General features: G+C 41.0%; 1 protein-coding gene across 1 annotated transcript; it reads right to left on the bottom strand.

Annotated features, from left to right (window-relative positions):
* Nucleotides 1–761: 761 nt before the first annotated feature.
* prdm2b (PR domain containing 2, with ZNF domain b) lies at nt 762–14,420 on the bottom strand. Its single transcript, XM_034082569.2, has 9 exons — nt 14,244–14,420; nt 12,807–12,869; nt 12,597–12,714; nt 11,744–11,847; nt 11,314–11,466; nt 10,112–10,238; nt 7,875–7,979; nt 3,273–7,726; nt 762–2,450 (listed from the first exon to the last, which is right to left on the bottom strand). Exons 3-9 carry the CDS (start codon nt 12,709–12,711, stop codon nt 2,433–2,435), a joined length of 5,076 nt encoding a protein of 1,691 aa, XP_033938460.1. The 5' UTR covers nt 12,712–12,714; nt 12,807–12,869; nt 14,244–14,420; the 3' UTR covers nt 762–2,432.
* Between the last annotated feature and the right edge of the window lie 5,779 nt (nt 14,421–20,199).

Below are 20,199 nucleotides of genomic sequence, written 5' to 3'. Positions count from 1 at the left end.
TGATGGGAGAGAGCCAGGCAATTACACTAAAACTCAAAGTAGCACAATGTTTCGATAAAGGCTGCTCCTTTATATATTATATTCTCATATTTTTGAAAGATAATATCTGTGGATGACAAAATACACCTGCCGATTTGCTGCTTTGTCCCTTTACACAAGTGAAGCTACACAGCAGATGTAAGAATGTAACGTACTGCACGACTCACATATCAACCTCAAGTGCACTGCTCCCAAAATAGATACAGATCTTGCAGCAACTAGCAAGTTGACGATGGCCAGCAGCTCGCCAACCTGCAGCGTAAAGGCAATGACTTAAATTCAGATGTATGTTTAACTACTAAGTTATATCGCATCGCAATGGAAAAAATAAGAAACTAAAATTCCTTTTTCATATCTCAGAAGAACCGTGAGAGGCTGTAAATTGAGAAGACAATCAGCAAATGTAATCTGTAAAAACTTTATTATAGCCGCAGAGCAGCCTCATCTATTATATTAAAAATAAAAGAAGACTCGGTGATTAAATAGCCCTTAGGTGTCCGAGACAGATTTTTACACAACCAGTAAACTACATCATAATAATGTACACACTATCATTAACTTCAAAACTCCTTTTACAAAGAGTATGGACATTTAATGAGTGGAATTGGAACTGGATCAATGTTAGAAGACAATTCATACCCATTCAATTTATATCTGCTTGGATTCAATCTCTTATTCAGGTATATGGAAAACCTGTAACAAAAACAATTGAAACCTTTACACAAATTGAAAAACCTTTTTTTATTATATCAATTACAGCAATGTTTTACTTGAGGTCATTCGGGATTGTTGTCTTTGTTCATCCTTAAATACATAATCTTGATGCTGAAAGGCAAACTTGAAGATTTCTCGTGGAAATATAAATTAGCTTCAAATCATATTGTTCAATTTACTTTTTCCATAACATGCTACAAGCGGTTAAGCACTGGCTGTGTGTCTGCCATCTCTGTGGTACTGATTATGAATATGGAAAAGGGTGAGCAATTGTGGTGACTACAGGATAATATAAATCAAAAATATAAAGCATTTGATTGGTACAGAATTACGAAATAGATGAACTCACAATGATGACTTTATCCTAAGATGAATGAAGGTTTAGTTACATTACGGTGACACGTCTCTTGTAAAGAAAAACAACACATGAAACAACTTTTCACACGTCCAACGGACAAAGAGAAGAATAAAAACACGGCTGCATTCAACGTATTTGAGGATTTGAGTTTTCGTGCATATGGGATACAAAAAGTTGTTCGTGTCATTTTTTGTGTAAAATTATTACAGGGGCCAAAAACGTCGAGATTCGATTGCTGTTCAAGTTGTATTTGAATTCAGATTAATGATTTGAACCAATTTGGTGCAAATTACCAGGGTCTGCAAAGTGCAACAGACCTGAATACATTCCATTATTCACGCTTAAGTAAGCCAATCGTATTGATCCAGCTAGACATTTTGGCAGGTTGTTTTAAAGTGCTGTGAGAAACACTGGGCTCAATGAGTGATATTAAAAAGTTATTTTCAAGAAGGACAATATTTTAAGGAAACTACAACACAATTCCCATCATTTTACAACTGGAATTAACTGCCAACGTCAGATAAACAAGAGTATGAGACGGCAAGTAAAAACATGAGACAAACTTGAGATTTATCCAAAGGAATAGCTGTCAGGCCACACATCCAACTATAATCATACACATACTTACCACACACATATACAGTGTTCCTGAGGACCAATTGTTGCAGTGATTAACTGCCATTTTCATTTTTGTTTCCCAAACAAAATATGCCAATAAAGATATAATCTACATAATGACTACAGAAATTTAAATCAAAACATACATACTTTGCAAATCATGTATAAACTGAAGTAGGTGCCCATAGGGAGAGACATGGAAATTGGCTTAATCTAGTTTATACTCTATTCTGCACATGCATTAAGAGACTCTGGAAGCATCCAAAAATCTAATCAACAAAAAGGGAAAAATACAGAACAAAAGAATAAACAACTTTCCCCAACCCTAACTGATACATGATTGCCATTTGCAATATATCAGCTTCCCAACATAACGGAGCCCTAATTTTACTGTTTTGGGTCAAGTTATGACACGTATTGTATATATTAACTCATTGTCATTTACAGTTTATTTTTCCTTTTTTTGCAAGGCTGGCTAAAATTGAGGCTCAGTTCAGTTCAGTTCAGAAGATCGGTGGAAGATAAAGAGTTCCCTCCTTAAATCCAGCAAAGGCAGTTAAGAGAAGCAGACTTCACTTGCTATGAGTGAAAAAGCCCACCACAGAGGTCTCCCTCAGTGCTGTCAGTGCCGTGATTAGTCCAGAGCGTTGCCTGAGAGGTGAGCACCAGTGACCCAGGAAGAGCTTCAAAGTGTCCACAGAGCTCACTTCATCAGCACCTCCTGCAACACAACACAAGCTGATCAACAAAGAGCTATGTAAAGTTGCAATGATAGTACAGACTATCACAGAAAGAAAAAGATACAAAATGTATGACACATGGCACGTTAACATGCTTTCATAATTTGTTCATAAATTCAAAACTCAAATGTCAAAGTGTGAAGATTACAGCTTGACAGGTGAAAAAACATGTTTCTGTGAGTCAGCTCCATCCCACTGTTTAACTTTAAAAAATGTATTTATTAAAACGTTTCAGTACGGGACTTTAATCAGGCATAACCAAAGTTTAATTTTCAAATATGAACCCATGAGGAACTACTTTATCCACTTGTTTATCTGAAACCAGCACCAATAATCTATTTATTTTTATATTCCATTTAACTTTGTTAAAGAATTACAGAATGTTGACAAACTGAGCAGGAGATTTTGCATTTAAAAAAATGTGGTGATCGTGATTATTTTGGTAGACAATAGGGCTGCTCAATTAATCTTATTTTAAATCGCGATTACGATTATGGCTTGCAACGATTACGAAAACAACGTAATCGAAATAAAACGATTTTTTATTTTTTTTTAAATATATAACTTTTTGGGTTTTTCAGTTGAATTATACTTAACGTTCAGGGTAATAAACTGTTAAAAACATACTGTTCACATATTTTTTCATAAGTCAATGAATAATCATATTTAATTATCGCAATTACAATTATTGACCCAAATAAATCGAGATTATGATTTTTGCCATAATCGAGCAGCCCTAGTAGACAAACTATGTTTTTGTTGTTGTTGGTTTTTAAATGTCAAAGAAATGGGCGATGTCTCACCTGAGTCTCTTTTGGCTCTTGAATTGGTGACTCTTCTGCTTTCACCTCAGCAGAAGGAGCTGTGTTGACCATCTGTCTCCTGGTGACCGGACCCCCTACTCTCGTTCGAAGGGAGAACCGCTCCTCTTTCTTCGGCTGTGGTGGAGATTTGGCCTCTGATAATCTCTTGGGTGCTGCCTCTTTGCCCATGCGCTGCATCCTCATGGCTGGCCGTTGTGGCGCTGCTTCGCTGGGAGTGTCTGGGTCTGAGGGGGTGGGAGGGAGAGACTGAGCTTGACTCTTTTTTGTTTTCTTGCTGGCAGAAACTGGCACTGGGAAGGAGGCAGGCCTCTTTAGTTTGCCCAGCGCAGCCGCAGGTTTTGCCTTGCTTGTCTGAGAGGGTTCGGGGTCCGCTGCCACCGAGCTACGGGCTCTGGTCTTTCCCAGAGGTTTGGGCTCCGGCTCTGCCTGCGGTATTTCACAGTCTGAAGCTTTCTTTCTAAGATTCATGTTTTTATCAACCGCAGACACTGGCTCCTTTTTCACCTCAGCTAGACCTTTCTTGCCTCTTTTAACAACAGGCTTCATGGGACAGCTGACTGCCATATGTTTATTGAGACTTGCAGGATAAGTAAACTCCCGACTGCAGTGGGGGCAAACATTAGAGGCCTGCTCTTCTTCAACCTTAACAATAGCCTTCTTTGCAGTAGTGGCAGCTTTGTTTTTCTGTGAAATTGCCTTCTGGACCAGCTGGTTTTTCTTCTTACTGAGCGCACTCATTTTTGTTTTACCATTATCTTGATTAAAGTTCAGTCTCTTTGGCTGACCCATCCTACGGAAAGGACTCTGACCTGCGATGGCTGCTGAGGGCGACACCACTCCGTTGGGACTCTTTACTATTTGCTTGAGGGGGATGGGGTTTTTCTTGGGAGTGTAGCGTTTTTTATCACTAGCAGTGGCACAAGCCAAAATATGCTTGTGCAGTTCGGGCATGTTGTCGAAGCTGTTGCCACACTTGGTGCAGCGTATGGCAGTGCTGAAAGTTTGTGGTATGTTGTGGGTGGTGAAGTTCGTGGCCGAGGCTACAGAGCCAGCATGGGAACGGCTATGATAAGGAAAGGGTGGGGGTTTATAACTGGGGTAGTGTTGGTTAATGCCGAGGCGAACATCAGGGCCTTTAGGCTTGCCTCCTTCTGAGGCCATGATCTTTATTGTAGTGTACAGCTCCTCATTGGGGTCCTCCGCCACCTCTTCTGCATGATTGCCATTAATATCGGGCTCTTCTTTTGCTACATCAGCATCACTGTGTGGAGCAGATTCATTTATTGTCTCTGGTGCTGGTGTTGAGGGACTGCTCTCCTCTTTGGCTCTGGATGGATCCGTGTAGTTCTGTGGCCTAAGCTTGCCGCTCTCCACAGTGGTGTGTGAACACGTCTCGCTTGGATGCAGATCTTTTTGGTGCTGCTCGAGGTTAGAGAGAAATGCAAACTCCTTGGAACAAACAGAGCACACACAGATCCTGCCCACTCCGTGTAGTGCCGAGCGGTGAGCCAGCAGGGCCGGGGCGTCTTCAAACAGCTGCACACAGAATTCACACTTGAAGGGCCAATCAGCAGCGTGCTCCGTGATATGTCCACTGAGCTCCTTGATGGAGTTGAACGGCTCCTCGCAGACGTTACACACAAAAGTCTTGCAGTATGCCGAGTCAACCTTTTCTGCCTCCGAGGTTTTATCAGACGGTTTATTGGGAGAGTGAGGTGAAGAGTTGACTTCATCCTGAGGTGCGTGATTCATAACTGGCAGCTCATCTGTGCAGTGCTGAGGCTCTTTTATCTTAATCTGAGGCAAGGCCTGTGAAACCAGTGATGGTGATGGATCTTGTGAGGCAGGGGGAGGAGATGATGAGGGAGATGTGGATTCTGGAGAAGCAGGAAGAGATTTCTCTGCTTCCGAGTCTTGGTTTTGGTTAATTCTGTTATTTAACAGACTGTTGCAAGTCAAAGAAACATCCTCCGTAGTGGACAGATCTACTGATGTCGACTCAGGAGGGCTTGATGCCGACGAACTATTGAGAGGATCTTTAAGTGGAGTGTTTGGGGAGTCCAGTGGCTTAGATATATGGTTATCTTCCTCTTCTTTGTTTTCTTCAGCAAACAAATTCTCCTCCGATTCTGACACGTCTTCAGCTGATCTCGGAGACATTTTCGGTGAGAGGACAGGAAGAGGTCTCGCAGCAGGGGAGTCTAAAGGTTGAGAAAGAGGCGAGCTAGGCATAGCCGGTGGAGAAGGTATGGTAGGCAGTAGAGGTGGAGGCGGAGTAGGAGATGTCATACTGGAGTTGCCAGGGGAAGAGGGGTTCATGGTGACAGGGGTCAAAGAGGGTGGGGAGGGGTGGGGCGTTTCTAAAGCAACGTTTGGAGAGCGAGTGGGGAAACAGTTTAAATTGGGTATGGCTGAGGGTCCCTCCTCTCCTGGCAAAGGCAGACCTAAATACTCATTCATCAGCACTTTTTCAAGCATACTGGTGTTTGGCTTTCTCTTTTTTGTCGGGGGCTGTGGAGCTGGACTTCCCTTGGATTCAAGCTCAGCGTTGCTCTTCCGATGAAAGCTTAAATCCAGAGCTGAATCCCCCAGCACCTTCGTCGAGCTGTCCCTCCTCCTACTGACGGAGTTCGACAGATCCAAGGGCTGCTGATTACAAGAATTTCCACCGCTATTAGATGAGGTTTGGCCGTGCATATCGTTCTCAGTGAGGCTCAGGCTGTCTCCATCTTCCTTGTCCAGTAGAATCCCAGGAGGGGAGGCGCATCGGCTCTCCACCTTTGGCACCTTGAGGACGAATGAGCTCACCATGTCGGGTTTACAGCTCTCTGTTTTACATGCAGGACTAGGTTGTGGAGACGAAGGGGGAGAGGATGTTCTTCTTTTAAACCTGCCTGAAGCCCCTGGCAGCGGCGTTACCGACAGCGGGGAGGCCAGTCTATGGCTTTCTGTTATCAGGGCGAGGGTGGATTTCTGAATGTCTTGTGTCTGAAGGAGCTGTTTGAGCTTAGGTGATAGATACACAGTTTTCTCTCGTTGAAATGCTGATGAATCGGCAGCTTGTTGAAACAGACTGCTCACTAGTAGATTAGATGAGGACGATGTGGAGGAGGATGAGGAGGATGAAGAGGCTGTGAACGTCGCTGATTCGGACTCCACTTTAAGGCTGGGAACAAATGGGGGCGTAGATGTTCTTCTTTTTGCTGCTGGCTGGCCGATGTTGGAGACATGCTTTGCGGCACTTGTTCTCCCCTCCACCTTCAGCGCCTGACTGATCTGATCAGGGCTGAGGATGACCGTGTCCAGACCAAACAGAGCTGCAGATCTGGAGTCCACCTCTATCACCTCGCAGCTGCTCACTGAACTGGTGGACACAATCTTGCCGTCAATGTAGAAGCTCAAATTCTCTGATATGTTTTTGGATATGTCAACTGCATAATCATCCCTGTCTACCTCATCTTCTGTGTCCGCACTGGGCACGTAGACAGTCGGGGGGCTGGTGCTGGGGGACTCGTCAGGCTGCTGCTGTTTCTGCACTGAAGCCTCTTGAAGCAGCATGCCTTTCCTGCGAACTCCTTTAGGTAGCAGGTGCCTTTCATGTATTCTGCGTTGATGTCGGCGCATGTTGGTATGTGTGCCAAATGCTTTATTGCAATACTTGCAGGGATGGAGCTCCTTTGACTCCCCATTTTCATCCAATATAAAGGGACGGTCAGCATAAGGCCCTATTTCCTTTCTCTGCATGTCAGCGTTGTGCAGAGGTACTCCAGTAAACTGGGACCCTATGGCTATATAGTGACTTGTTGGACTGGTGCAGTCCGGACTTGAACCATCAGTCTGCATCACAGGACTGAGTAAACTGGCTGTCCCTGCCAGAGAGCCCGGCTTTTTCTTAAGCCCACTCTCATGCCTCCTCTCATGCCGCCGCCGCCCCACCTGTGAGCCGAAGGATTTGCTGCAGTACCGGCACTTGAACATTTGCGATTGCTGATTAGAGATAGCGTGGATGTGTATGTGACGCTCCAGACCCTGTCTGGTGGAGAAGTGACGCTCACAGTGCTGACAGGGATATGACTCACCCTCTAGGTCACCCTCAAGGTCGGGGTCGAGGTCAAGATCAGGATCCGGTTCTCTAGAATCTAACTTTCCCTGCGAGTAATTATGGCTTTCTTCAACACCGGTAAGTAAAGAGCCAGGAGGCTTATTTTGCATGGAAACAGCCACATGTGAATGCTGAGCAGTTTGCTGCTGCACTTCACCCGATCCCTCGTAACCATCAGCATCCTCCTCCTCTTCCTCCCCATGTCCCCTGTCCGTCATCACTGCTGACATGTCCTCCACCTCCTTATGGTCAATGCTTGCCTTCGGATGGGTTGCCTGGGGTTTATGTGGGGGTGCTAAAGTTGATGGCCTCTCATCCTCCTCCTTCAGACCTGTAAACAATTGATCAGAAGTGTCACGGTCTGCTATTTCATCAAATCATTTCAGGAATGTCAGTTTACAGTTAACCATCTTCAAACAATAAGTAACCTCCTAAGACATGTTAAGTGGGAGAAGGTGATCAAATAAAAGTCAACTTACTTTTTCCCCCATCCCACATCTCCCTGACAGATGGTTTGGTTACTTTTGTTTTCTTGTCTCCACCCAAACCAGCCTGCCTGGCTGTATCCAGCAGCTTTTTTCTGGCTGCAAGCAAACACACACATTGCGTTGTATTAGACTTGGTCAAGAGCAAAGACATGAAAAGTGTAGACAACAATTATAAGTAAAAACTGACATTTTGTGTGTCCTTTGACATTTAACCTTGGTTTCCTTCTTCGGTATTCACACGATGTGTTTGATTTGTGTTAATGTGATGGCTGAACTTTGATCTATTTCATTACAAATGTGATGTTGACGCATACTCAACGCATTTCAAGAATTAAATCACAAATACAGAGTGGCACTATTTCTAAAAAAAAGAAATTGATAAGTCAAAAGGAGCTTCTTATTTTTTTAACCATTTTAAATAAACTGGCCCTCACCAGGTAAAATGAATTACCATGGCCATATAACAAAGTTAAAAAAGCCCCCCTTTGTTATATCAAATCTCTGACTGTAGGCTCAGTATACCAGCCTAACCCACTAAACGCACTTTGTGGTGCACTTCTCTGGGTTACAAAGCCCAATTCATACCAGAGAAACACATGCTGCAGGTCAGTCATCTGACCTGCATGGTCATCAGCATGGTCACAGGATTTCTGCTAAATCTACAGAGGCAACACAACTACCTTAACATGTTATACTGAGCTACCATTAAAGGGCCCAAGCCTTTACTATATTATAATCCACCAGGCACTGCACAAATTCACCAACTGAAATTATTATGTAACATGAATTGTGTGTGATAGTCAGATGAAGCTAGGATAGGTAGGCTAACTTCATCACAGTTAACTTTAAGTACAGATGTGAGTGTCATTGGTGTGCTGGAGGTTGCATAAAAAGTACACAAAACACATTGAAAAGGCATGTACATTTAAAATAAAAACTCTGCCAACAGGCCTCATATTGGGTTTTCAACACTTTCTATTAGTTGACTGTTGTTTTGAATAATTAAACTAAACAGAAATAGTGTCTCTAAATAACATTTGTAACCATTTAGCTGCATATTATCTATACAGTTTTCGCAGTACCACATTTTGCAACAAACTACACAACACCATGCCACATATTGAAGACAGATAGTTTAACCCTGTATACAAGTCCAGCAGATACTCCAGATAAATGTGTTCACTTTGTTCTCTAGTTCATGGTCCTGCATTGAATACCCCACATTATCCAAAACATGAAACCACCATGTCCAAAGTTCATTCTTTTTTTTTTTTATTGTGAAATAAAGCAGCCATGTTGACTTTGTCTTACAATTAGTTAATTGTATATGTTGCGTTTTTCAGTATTCATTAATATATTAGAAACAACATTTACTAAAAAGGACGAAGCACTGTTCGAGTGGCGTCATTAGTCTCAAGTGTTGTTTTGATATTGCAAGTGTTGACGCTATCAAACAAAGCAAACACCGACCTATTATGAACCATTGTGTTAACCTGTATTTTCAACATATCGATTAAATGCACAGCTTTTTTAATAATAACTATAATTTACTCCACACAGTTTGCCATCTGTTCCTGTACACCGGGACATCCGTGTGTTCAGACATTAGCCCTTTAGCCTCATGCTAGCAGGCAACACCAAGTCTGACAACTCGATGAACTGGTTATTCTGGACCCAACACGACGTGAGAGGTAATTTTAACATCTCCACAACATATAACAGTTAAAGTATAGGTTGTTATCCAGTACATGCGCTTACATTAGCCTACAGTTGGATACATGCAGCAGGCTAGTTAGCTAACCTGCTAGGCCATCATCAAGTACAGAGGCTCGCCGATGGATGGCTTTCATGCTTTAGGAACTCAAGGAAGGTCACATCCTCGACAACGTCAGGACCCAGAGGAGGAGGAAAAGCTGCCGAAAAGTTGCCCAGGTGCTCGTATAACTGCTAAAACTGTGTATTTTTTAGAAACGAGTTGGCTAATCGGTCGTTATTTAGAGCTACATTACATATAATGTCGGGTATGAAAGTAGACAGCCCCACACATCGCGTTAACGTTAGCTACCACTAGCCTTCCTTCATTCGTAGCTAAGCTAGCTCGCCTGTTACAACTTCGACTGGGCTGCAAGGAAATCAAATCGTGGCTAAGTTACTGTGGCATGTGATCGGCACACACGTAGGAGGTTAATGCCGAGCTGCATCTCGGTTAGAGTAAGTAAAGGCCTCACCTCGCTTCGCCTTGGGTGAGTTGTTCCTGATCAGACTGCTGGCTCTTTCTTCCTCCAGTGCAGCTGTTATCTCGGGGTTGTCTTCTACAGTGTACCACACCAGCAGCTCCTCTCCTGGCCCGATAGGCTGCAACAATGAGAGATGAGGTCGGCCACCAATCACAGCCCGGCTTGCTGAGAGGCAAGGGGGATATCAGGGCCACTGTGCATCTTATCTGTCTAGGGGGGTATGGGGATTTGACAGTGTTTTCACCATAGTCTGCATTGTGTATGTTTCTGCTATTCTAGTAAACGTCTTTTTTGTTTTGGTATTTTATAGAACATTCTAAATTATGCAGAATATGTTATATTGTGTATTCTTCGTGATGTAGCCTATGGATGTTCTACTATAGCCTATATGTTATGTAGATATGCTGTTTAAATATTTGAATGCCTGAACACATTGCTGCTGTAACAATATCATTTCCAAATTTGGCATGAATAAAGTATCTATCAATCTATCTATCTATATTATATAATGGTGCTCGTATTTTTTTTGATGGCACGTTAATTATAAAAAAGGGATTAGACAACCGTAACTGCATTAACCACTTTTACATTTGCATTAATCTTATTAGGTGTTAAACTGCATACAACACATCACAGGTAGTAACTATAACCATTCTTAAATGTACTTTTAACATAGAATGAACTGATGATCAATCATGTTTACTGATTAATAGTCATGTTAATGCTCAAATTATCATCGAGATCCATAACATTAATTGACAAATTATTTACTATCCAAATAATGTCTATAGATGCTTTACAAACTATTTATCAAGCATTTACCAAGGTATTTTAAACACAATTGCAACTTCATAACGGCCATCCAAATAATGTGTATATATGGTTTAAAACCCACTTATTAACCACTGACACATTACCATCCAAATATGTAATGTTTATATGCGTTATATATCCTATTATAGTACTTCTAATATTTGAATAAGTAAATTATTAGGGAGAGAAATGTGTCATGATTTATGAGATGGAAAAAAATGCTATATGGTGGAATGCAATTTTTTTAAATTACTTCGATAACAATAACAATCCAAACCAAGAATACTTTTCCTCCATCTGCGTATCCATTATATAATCCTCAATATGGCCCTGGTTGTAGGACCAGTAGGCTGTACAGTATGGATGTCTTTTTCACCCACCCTCAAAACTTTGTAGTAAATGGCTCTGTTGATCTCCAGAGGGAAAAGATTCTGCTCTTCAGTGGAGCGAGCCCAGTTGACGTATCGCAGCCAGTTCCCCTTCATGGGGTCTGTGGCGTCAACACACATCCATCCTCGTGCTGGGAAATAAACCTACAGGACATAGATACACAAACAATTTGATATAGCTCTGCAAAGACCTGGGTAGGAGGGATGTCATAGCAATGTAAGAACCAAGGGTTTCTTCAAGTTCCTTCAAAACATTAGTTAAAACTTTATTTGTTTGTATTAATTCATCATTCAGCGTTTACAAGTGACAAAAGTATGTAAGAATGTAGTTGGGCTCGTTTTAGCTACGCAATGACTACGTACATAATGTTGTAGGAGAGTTTTTTTGGGAACGAAGCCAACAGAACAGCCTGTAACATACCTCCCACATGTATACATTACTGGTCACCTGGGACCTTTTTTTCTTCTCTCCGACAAATGGGCCAAACTTCTTGCCTTTAGGGATCGCCCGAGTGGCCCAGACACCTGAAAATAAGAATAAAGAAACAATTTCTATTTTTATATATGGCTAAAGCACATGATACATTATGTTGACATTTAATCAGTGTATGTACACATTAAGAGAGTGATTTAAGACTTAAGTAGATATAAATGGATCTCCAGGATTGGCAGGATAAAGTTTATGAAAACTAAAGACTAGAAACCCTGCATTTAAATAACGTACTTAATGTTTGACAGGAGATGAAGGTGAAGAGTTTTTGTTTTTCAAGGTTTTGACAATGATGGAAACAAACTCATTTAATGTCACCACATACTTTGTCTCAACTGGGTATATTGTGTTAAATCATATGTAATGAATATACTTGGGCTTATGTCATTTATTATGTTTAACTTTCTGGCTTATATCACTTGGCAAATAGTTTTACAAAAGTAACAAACACACAAGGTGTTTGTTACTTTTGTTTTTGCATGTGTGGCCTAACACGGCCTGGCCTGCTGTTTACCAGGATTTAAGAGTAATATATCCAAATATGCTCCCTAAAGTGTGTCTGAAAATACTAAAAGCCTTTTGACAGAACTAACATTCAAATTGACTTTTGTTTACACTCTCTCCATATGTGTAAAAAGTTCATCATCCTCCTTTTCCGACACAGTCTGGTCTCACTGTGTTTCACTCATCTGCTGCTGGAAGTTATTTTCAAAGTTGTACATCATTGAAATGCAGATGCACATCAACATTTTGATAAAACGGTTGTTAGAGTTGTTGTACTCACCGACACGGCTTGGATTTATAGTGGAAGGTCCCAGATGCAAGCAGTCAGGTAAACCCTTCCACACATGAGCTGGAATTGTATCCCGACTTTCCACCGCCCCTCCAGTACAAGCCATGGTCTGCAATGCCCACAAGAATGGTATGTTAATAAATACTTTGCATCATAGATGATAATCTAATTTTATAGAATACAACAGGTAGATATTTTTACCTGTAAAGATAGGTTTCCACAAGACGGTGTGCAGCAAGTCTTACTGGAGTATCATCACATAAACTGTAAGAATAGTGTAAAGTTAGCGGTTAAAAGAGCAACAATGTTGAATTCATGCTATCAAATTGTATGTATTACAAAGGTGTATAACTGCAACCCTGTAAAGGCAAGCTAAAAGTAAAAAACACTGAAAGCATAATTCACTGAAACATACATGACACCAGAACAATATTTACTTTGACTTATTTTCACATAAGACCTGACAGCTGGTCCAACAAACTGTAATGAGAGTTTTGGGAGGCTTTTTGGAACCACCACTTATTGAAAATGTTGATTATGGACTCATCTTTAAAGTCATTTAAAAAATAAAGTACATTTTTTAAAAAGGCAGAAAAATCAATTTTCAACTTATCAAATGCGGACTTTTCCCTCTTTTCTCACATAATGTCTCCAAAATGCCTTTTTTCCTAGAAAGCCCAAAAAACAAGAGGAGCTCAGCATCAGTTAGAAAGGGCTTAACATCATGATATTTTCAATAAAGCTGACAGCCGTTGTTTTTTTTGTGCAATTTAGTTTGAATTGATGTCTTTCTTTATTGAAGGATTCTTCTTTTTTTTTAATAAGTGATGATAGACTTTCAATTTACCCTGTCACTCGCAAGTAAATGGCTAAACAACTACCTGATTATCAGAAGATTCAATACATCTTGAAACTCTTAGTACATTTAGAAATACTCTTACTCTAATTGAAATTCAAATGTTTCCACCTGCTCTACTTTAGTTACTTGATTTTGGTACCAAATGGCAGGAAAACCAATTGTTCAGAAAGCCAATTGTTCAGGAGCACAATAAACTGGTCCATGTGTTCACACATCACATTGAATTCATGAATAAAACAATATTCCACACAGCTTCGTTTGACTTTAGAAACATTACTCTACTGATGTGAAATGATCTTAAAGAGCAAATAAAGCGGAGTAATCTAAGACAATAAACCTTATTGTCTTAGAATCGTGATGCTCGAGCTTATGTAGGCCTATTTTACGCCCTCTTTAAACAAAGACAACAATGCATGCTTTTACTGACCAGTTCATTTAAGTTCATTAGATGTGTCTCTCTATACTCCACTGTTCCTGGAGTTGTGATGAGACATTTTTAAATCCTTCCAAGCTAAAGTTCAAGGAACAAATGGAAAGATGTCGGTGTGAGAGTAAAGCAGATTTTAAAGCGTTTTGCCTCCGTGCATCAGAAAAAGTTGACAAAACCTAAAAATGACCGGGTTTGTAAACCGTGCAGCGCCTGGAGGATGCAGTTTATTGTAACCGGCCTTCCCTCTCTTTCTCCTTCCCAATGCTGGCCGGAGTACGGGCTTTTTTCTCGCTAAATGTTGCCTGTCGGAGGTTTTTTGGCGGATTAGGCTGTTCACACGCACACTTACCTGCTTTAAGTAACCGGGGGCTTGTGATTTTTGTGCTCTACCTGCTTTCAATCTGCTGAAAATGGCGGATGGAGGCATGAGTCGAAAGCATCTTCTGCAACTCGAATCGTACTGTGGTTGGGGAGAGGCAGCCTGTCAGAACAGCTCTCACAGCGATGGGGCAATAATGTTCAGCCAGAGGGTTTTGTAGACGACAAGGCTCCCTGGTGTCCTCTCCTGCAGGCAGTGGCTCCAGCCCTGTCCACAATGCAGCCTGAACGTGAAACCATGCCAATTAAGTACCTTGCTTAGATTCATCTATGAGCATAATGGGCCTGAGGGCTGCTGCCATCTGTGCATCTAGTTGAGACGAAGTCAATAAAAGCAGGAAAATTCAGGCTGGAAAGTGTTGGTTCTAAACTTTAATATTTGTATTTAAACTAAGTCCTTTACCTGCAGCTATGTGTTGCTGTATTTTTTATTATTGGTGAATTATTTGCCATCACATTTTTTAAATCTTCTTTTTATCAAATGACTCCTGACTAAAAGTGAGTAAGCTAATTTAGTAATAGAAATAAATGACTGGATTGTCTGAAAATATGCTGCATAAACACTCTTTCGGTATGATTCAATTCAATATAATTGGAATTCCATTCATCGTATTTTTTTTAATATAGTACTAATTGATTTCAATATATTATAACCAACTATATGAAAATTAAAACACTTTGGTACAGTCTGTTGAAGTGAAAACATATATGACACACTACATTTTAACTGTGGGATAACACAAAACATGCATCTACCTTCACATAAGTCTTTGCAATACATTTTCACTTCAGTTTCTGATTACTGTTGAAGAGAGGTGATTTAACTGTATTTGACATTATTAGAGGATGTAGTTTGAGGTGCTGTTGAACTGTATTGTGTCATACAGAGAGGTGTTTCTATTATTTAGCCCACTCATTGATATAAATGTGATGATGAAAATGCAATAGTGGCCTATCATGCATTTAGTTTTGCTTATGTGTGCTTTGTCTAACCTTCAGATTCAATTAAGGTCAAGAAAATCGTAAATGAGTAAAAGTTAATTTATTTTATTGGAGCTATTATGGCTATATTCTTATAGCTTGGAGAAAGAGTGGTTCTTTTTAGAGGAATCACTGATGGTGACTGATGGCTTGTCACATTTACTCCAGAAATTGTTTGTTTCTTCCCCCTTTCTATGTTCTACTTTACATCTTCTTGAGATGTGATGTTATGGTAGCCTAGTTTTGGTTGATCATATAAATACACAACAAATTAAAGTCCCCCAGAGAAGTTTAAGAGAGGATGTAGCTGCCGGCTGCCGTGATGCAAGCAACAGTTGCAAAATATTCGATGGTATGAAATGCACACTCTGTTCCTGATATATCATCACATTTTCCAACATAGCCTCAAAATAGAAAAACTAGAAATAAATCTAGTTGCTCTTGTTACTTGGACAATAAAAGCAGCTCAAGCTAAAGAAAATGACATGCATGTATATGACCTCAGTTGATATCTGGATAATGTTCAGCAGCATTCTGTTCCTGTTTGGACATGTTGTAACTTCAGTGGTCACATTGTGTCTCAGAGGGCATGCGAGGTAATCCTGACTGTTCTCTCTACAGGGGACGGCTGTGGCCACTAGAGGCTGCTGTGCAACCACAAACAGCCTGTGTCTTCTTTAGATGGAAGTCTGTGCCTGTTTGTAGTCAGAACAGGACTGATACAAAAATAATTCATCTGTCAGCAGCGTTACCAGCAACAGTTCTGAGTTTGAACAATACATGTTTGATTGTGACAAAACATAAAACCTTGTCTGCATGGTGAACATCAAGCAATGTGGTTGCTGGTTGTGTGTTCTGACAGAACATGTTATTATGTACAAAATAAAACATTAAACATTCCTCTTGTAAGAGGTTACGAAATAATCTGTGTACTTCTTAAGGCGGGATCTCTTGCTACATTACTATCTGCAAGTCTGACATTGTGTACACTAGTGGGTACTCACGGTTTGAATATTAATTACATCTCATGTTTGAAGTTTTTCATTATTTAATTTTTTCCAATATATCATAGCAATGTTCTCTCACTGCGGATCTTTTGCGTTCTTCAACTGCTCTTTAGTGTCCATAACCTCATATGTAAAAAATGTCTCAAACAGATGTGCTGACCCCCTTTTTCACAAGCTTTCACCTTTATTGCTCAAACAATGCCAGATTCCTCCACCCCTGCTCCACCCTGCTGACCTTCACGTTCATCAGGTTGACAGCTGCCTCAGGTCCTCCTCAATCCTGTAACTCCTCATTTCCCCCTTTGAAGATGCCCATCAGCTATTACTGCTCATTCCTTTCTTTTAATGACTTTGAGAGAGTAATACATTGTTGTATATCCACTAAACTGGATTACTGCAATGCTCTGTACATTGAAGTAAGCAAGGCTTCCCTGTCTCGCTACAGCTGGTCCAGAATGCTGCTGCACGCCTCCTTACAAGGACAGGCAGGCGTGAATATATTACGCCTGTACTCGCCTCTTTACATTGGCTACCAGTCAGGGGCGGATCTAGACAAATATTCATGGGGTGGGAAGAGGGTGGCAGGAGATTTTGAGGTGTGGCATCCCCTGACAGAAGTATATGCTGATTTAAATCGCAATCATATCAATCAATTAGGGGTGTAACGGTACACGTACCCGTACTGAAATTATTCAGTACGGGCCCTTCGGTTCGGTACACGTGTGAAAAATTGAGAACATGAACAACTTTCTGGAAGTAATCTCAGGTATATATCATAGAGCGACCAAGTCATTTCATTGGACGAGAGGCATACTATGAGAGCTGGTCACAGGGATGCGTTCAAATGTAGTCAGTAATTTGAGGAACTGTCGAAATGGCGAACGCAGATAAAGTTGAGCTGAAAATCCTCCAGCATCATTGAAGTCTCCGGTTTGGGAACATTTTGGTTTCGCAGTTACGTACAAGGGTGACGGACAAAGACAGGTGGACCGAACCAAAGCTGTTTGTCGGCATTGTTCAACTAACATTGGTTACGCGGCTGGCAATACATCACACTCATTTGAAAAGGCATCACCCGAATGTGAATATCACCGGTACCAAAAGAAAAAAGACTGAAGTGCAAACCCAACTCCCACTAGCATTTAAGCCTCCACCACTCGCAGAAAGTTCAGACCGAGCCAAATCTATTACAAACGCCAAATATCCTTATGTTGCCATGTTAGCAAAGCGCTACCTGGCTGTATCTGCTGCCACTGTCCCTAGAGAGGGTGTTCTCCACAGCAGGAGACATTGTTAGTGCCAGCAGATCTGCCATTTCAGCAAGCAATGTGGATAAGTTCATCTTTCTTTAAACAACATGAAAATACAATGACAAGCAAGTCCTAATGTCAAGCTGGCTGCTTAGGTACTAGTACAGTTCAAATACAGATTATTTCAGTTCATCGAAATGCTGCACCTTAATGTTTATTTTACTATATTTTGTATTTATTTGAATACATTATTCACAGTTTAATAATAATTGAAATTTTTTTTTTAATGTTTTGTGATAATTTTTTCTGCTGTACCGAAAACGTACCGAACCGAACCGTGACCTAAGAACGAGGTATGTACCGAAACAAAATGTTTGGGAACCGTTACACCCCTATAATCAATGTTAACTTGGAAAGCCACAATATTAATATTTTAACTCAATCACATAGGTCAGGGGTCTTCAACTAAAATTCAACGAGGTCCAGTTAGAGAAAATCTCCCCATGCAAAGGTCCGGAACATCAAAATGTCTAACTTGCTTCATGAATTAGTGTGATATATATTGAAGTGACAGCAGCTTTATCAACGTCTGCATGTAATCAACAACTGACTGCCAATCAAATAAAGAAAATACAAAAACAACAATATTTATTGTAAATTAACATTACTTAAATACTGTGGATATGTGTAATGTTCCTCTCGGCCTGCATTTACAAATAAAATAGAGAAAATAAATAAAATAGCTTTTGAAAATATGTGCATCTTAAAAGTGCTTAATTTTAGATAAATCAAATAAAGTGTAGCAGCAGCTTGAGTTTCCCTTTTTCTTTGTTAACCATTTCACATCATGACCTAACAGTTTCAGACGATTATAGAACAATATCAGTCTTTACACATCATAACAATTGAACAGTTTTAAAGTTTCTCTTTCTTTCCCTCTTTTATTGCAGTCCATCACTCACTTTTTTTAAATTCAGTGTGAGAATTGAGCTTGAGCTTGTCCTGCCAGGAGTTTGTAAATCTGGGCTGAAATGGTGTCAGGGCCATTCTCACACACACATGCAGGTGCTCATTGGTTACAGTGATGCAAACACAGGTATGGTGAAAAAAGAGAGAACTATTCGAAGCAGAAAAAAAACAGCGTAATATACCATCTGACAAAGGCCTGTGCTATAATGCTTCAATTAACTGCTATTCTTTATAATATACTCAGATCAATAGGAGACAGAGATGTTGCCTGCATTTATTAAAGGTAGGTAGGTAAGAATGGAGAAACCAGCTCGAAGCGCTAGAATTTGAAAGTACACAACCGAAAAAAATCTGCCCCTTCCTTCAGAGTTCCTCACAGAGCCCCTCCTCCAACACACACGAATGCGCACATGACCAATGAGGGCACGAGATAAGCTTGTGCACAGATGGAAGGCTGACAGGCAGGTAGGCCATCCAGTTATTTTAGCCGGGCCGGCTCAGATGATTGGTCGTGCTTTTTACAGCGCCACGGCTTCCACAGATGACATTTTTGTACGTATTTATTGTCAAAGCATTTAATATATTCATTGCTATCGGATGTTAAGAGCATTCCATGGAATATAACGACAAGTGTATCTGAAGTGAATTACCTACCATACCTTTAAATGTCAGCTAAAAGAGCAGTGAAATTAAAGACCTCTGCATTTTCTGTAAAGATATTAACAGTACTTAACATTAGCTAACAGACTAATTTCCACCACTCATGGACCACACCCACCTTTTCTTGTGAAAAACGGGGTGACATATGCGGCTTTCACACCAGCGCTTTTCAGTTTCTAGCTCCGAGCGGGAGCTTTTCTGGTTCAGCTCCGGTTTCCCTTTTCAGCTCCCGCTCTGTGCACACCGCCCACTGGCGCCCCAGAGCTGCCCTTGCTGCGTCATGACGTCACCGTTTACATCGCTGATTTGCCCCCCAACGGCACCCATTACGGCAGCTCACAACAAAAACAACTGCGTCGGGTCGATGATCGTGTTGCTTTTAATCACACGAAGCCAGAATAAATTGAATAACGACTTCTCCAACCTTATACTTTTCTCCAGAGTGCCGTGGTTCATTGTTTATTCATGTGTTTCTGCAGCATTTACCGACCGCTGCAGTGCTGCTCTTCCACGGGAGTTTATTCTCCCGTTAGCTCCCGGTTAGCTCACACTGCAGTGGCCGCTCTAAAGTGTTCACTGTCCGACTCACACAAGCAGCTGATGCATATCCCCAGTTCCCCTTAGCCTAAGTGAATGTGTGTCAGTCTGAATTGACACTGTTTGGTATCACAACGCTGTTATGAAAGTTTCTCTGGTATAAAACGGGTGATGTTAGCATAGCAACCGAAGCTAAACTGACTACTTGCATCCGATAGCTGCAATAATACAAAACAACACGTCTGCCTCTCTCCACAATGATCGATAACAGCGAACGGATGGTCAAAGTAAGGCACAAATAAACAGAATCACACGAAGCCTGGTTAGTGTTGCCTGACTTTATAAAGTGTGTTTATAGGCACTACTGCTTGTAGGCAGGCATAACAGTCGACCCATGGGAGGTGGGTTTAGTTTCCTGCATGCCTCGACGTAAGAGAGACGTAAGCGACGTCACCTCTTAGCTCCAAAGCTCTTGCCTCTGGACCGACAATTTTTTGGAGCTGGAAATGAAGCGGATTCCGGA

Source organism: Pseudochaenichthys georgianus, chromosome 5, assembly GCF_902827115.2.
Source record: "Pseudochaenichthys georgianus chromosome 5, fPseGeo1.2, whole genome shotgun sequence".
Classification (NCBI taxonomy): domain Eukaryota; kingdom Metazoa; phylum Chordata; class Actinopteri; order Perciformes; family Channichthyidae; genus Pseudochaenichthys; species Pseudochaenichthys georgianus.
The sequence above is the reverse complement of the archived record's forward strand: the minus strand, read 5'-3'. Positions and strand labels throughout refer to the sequence as shown.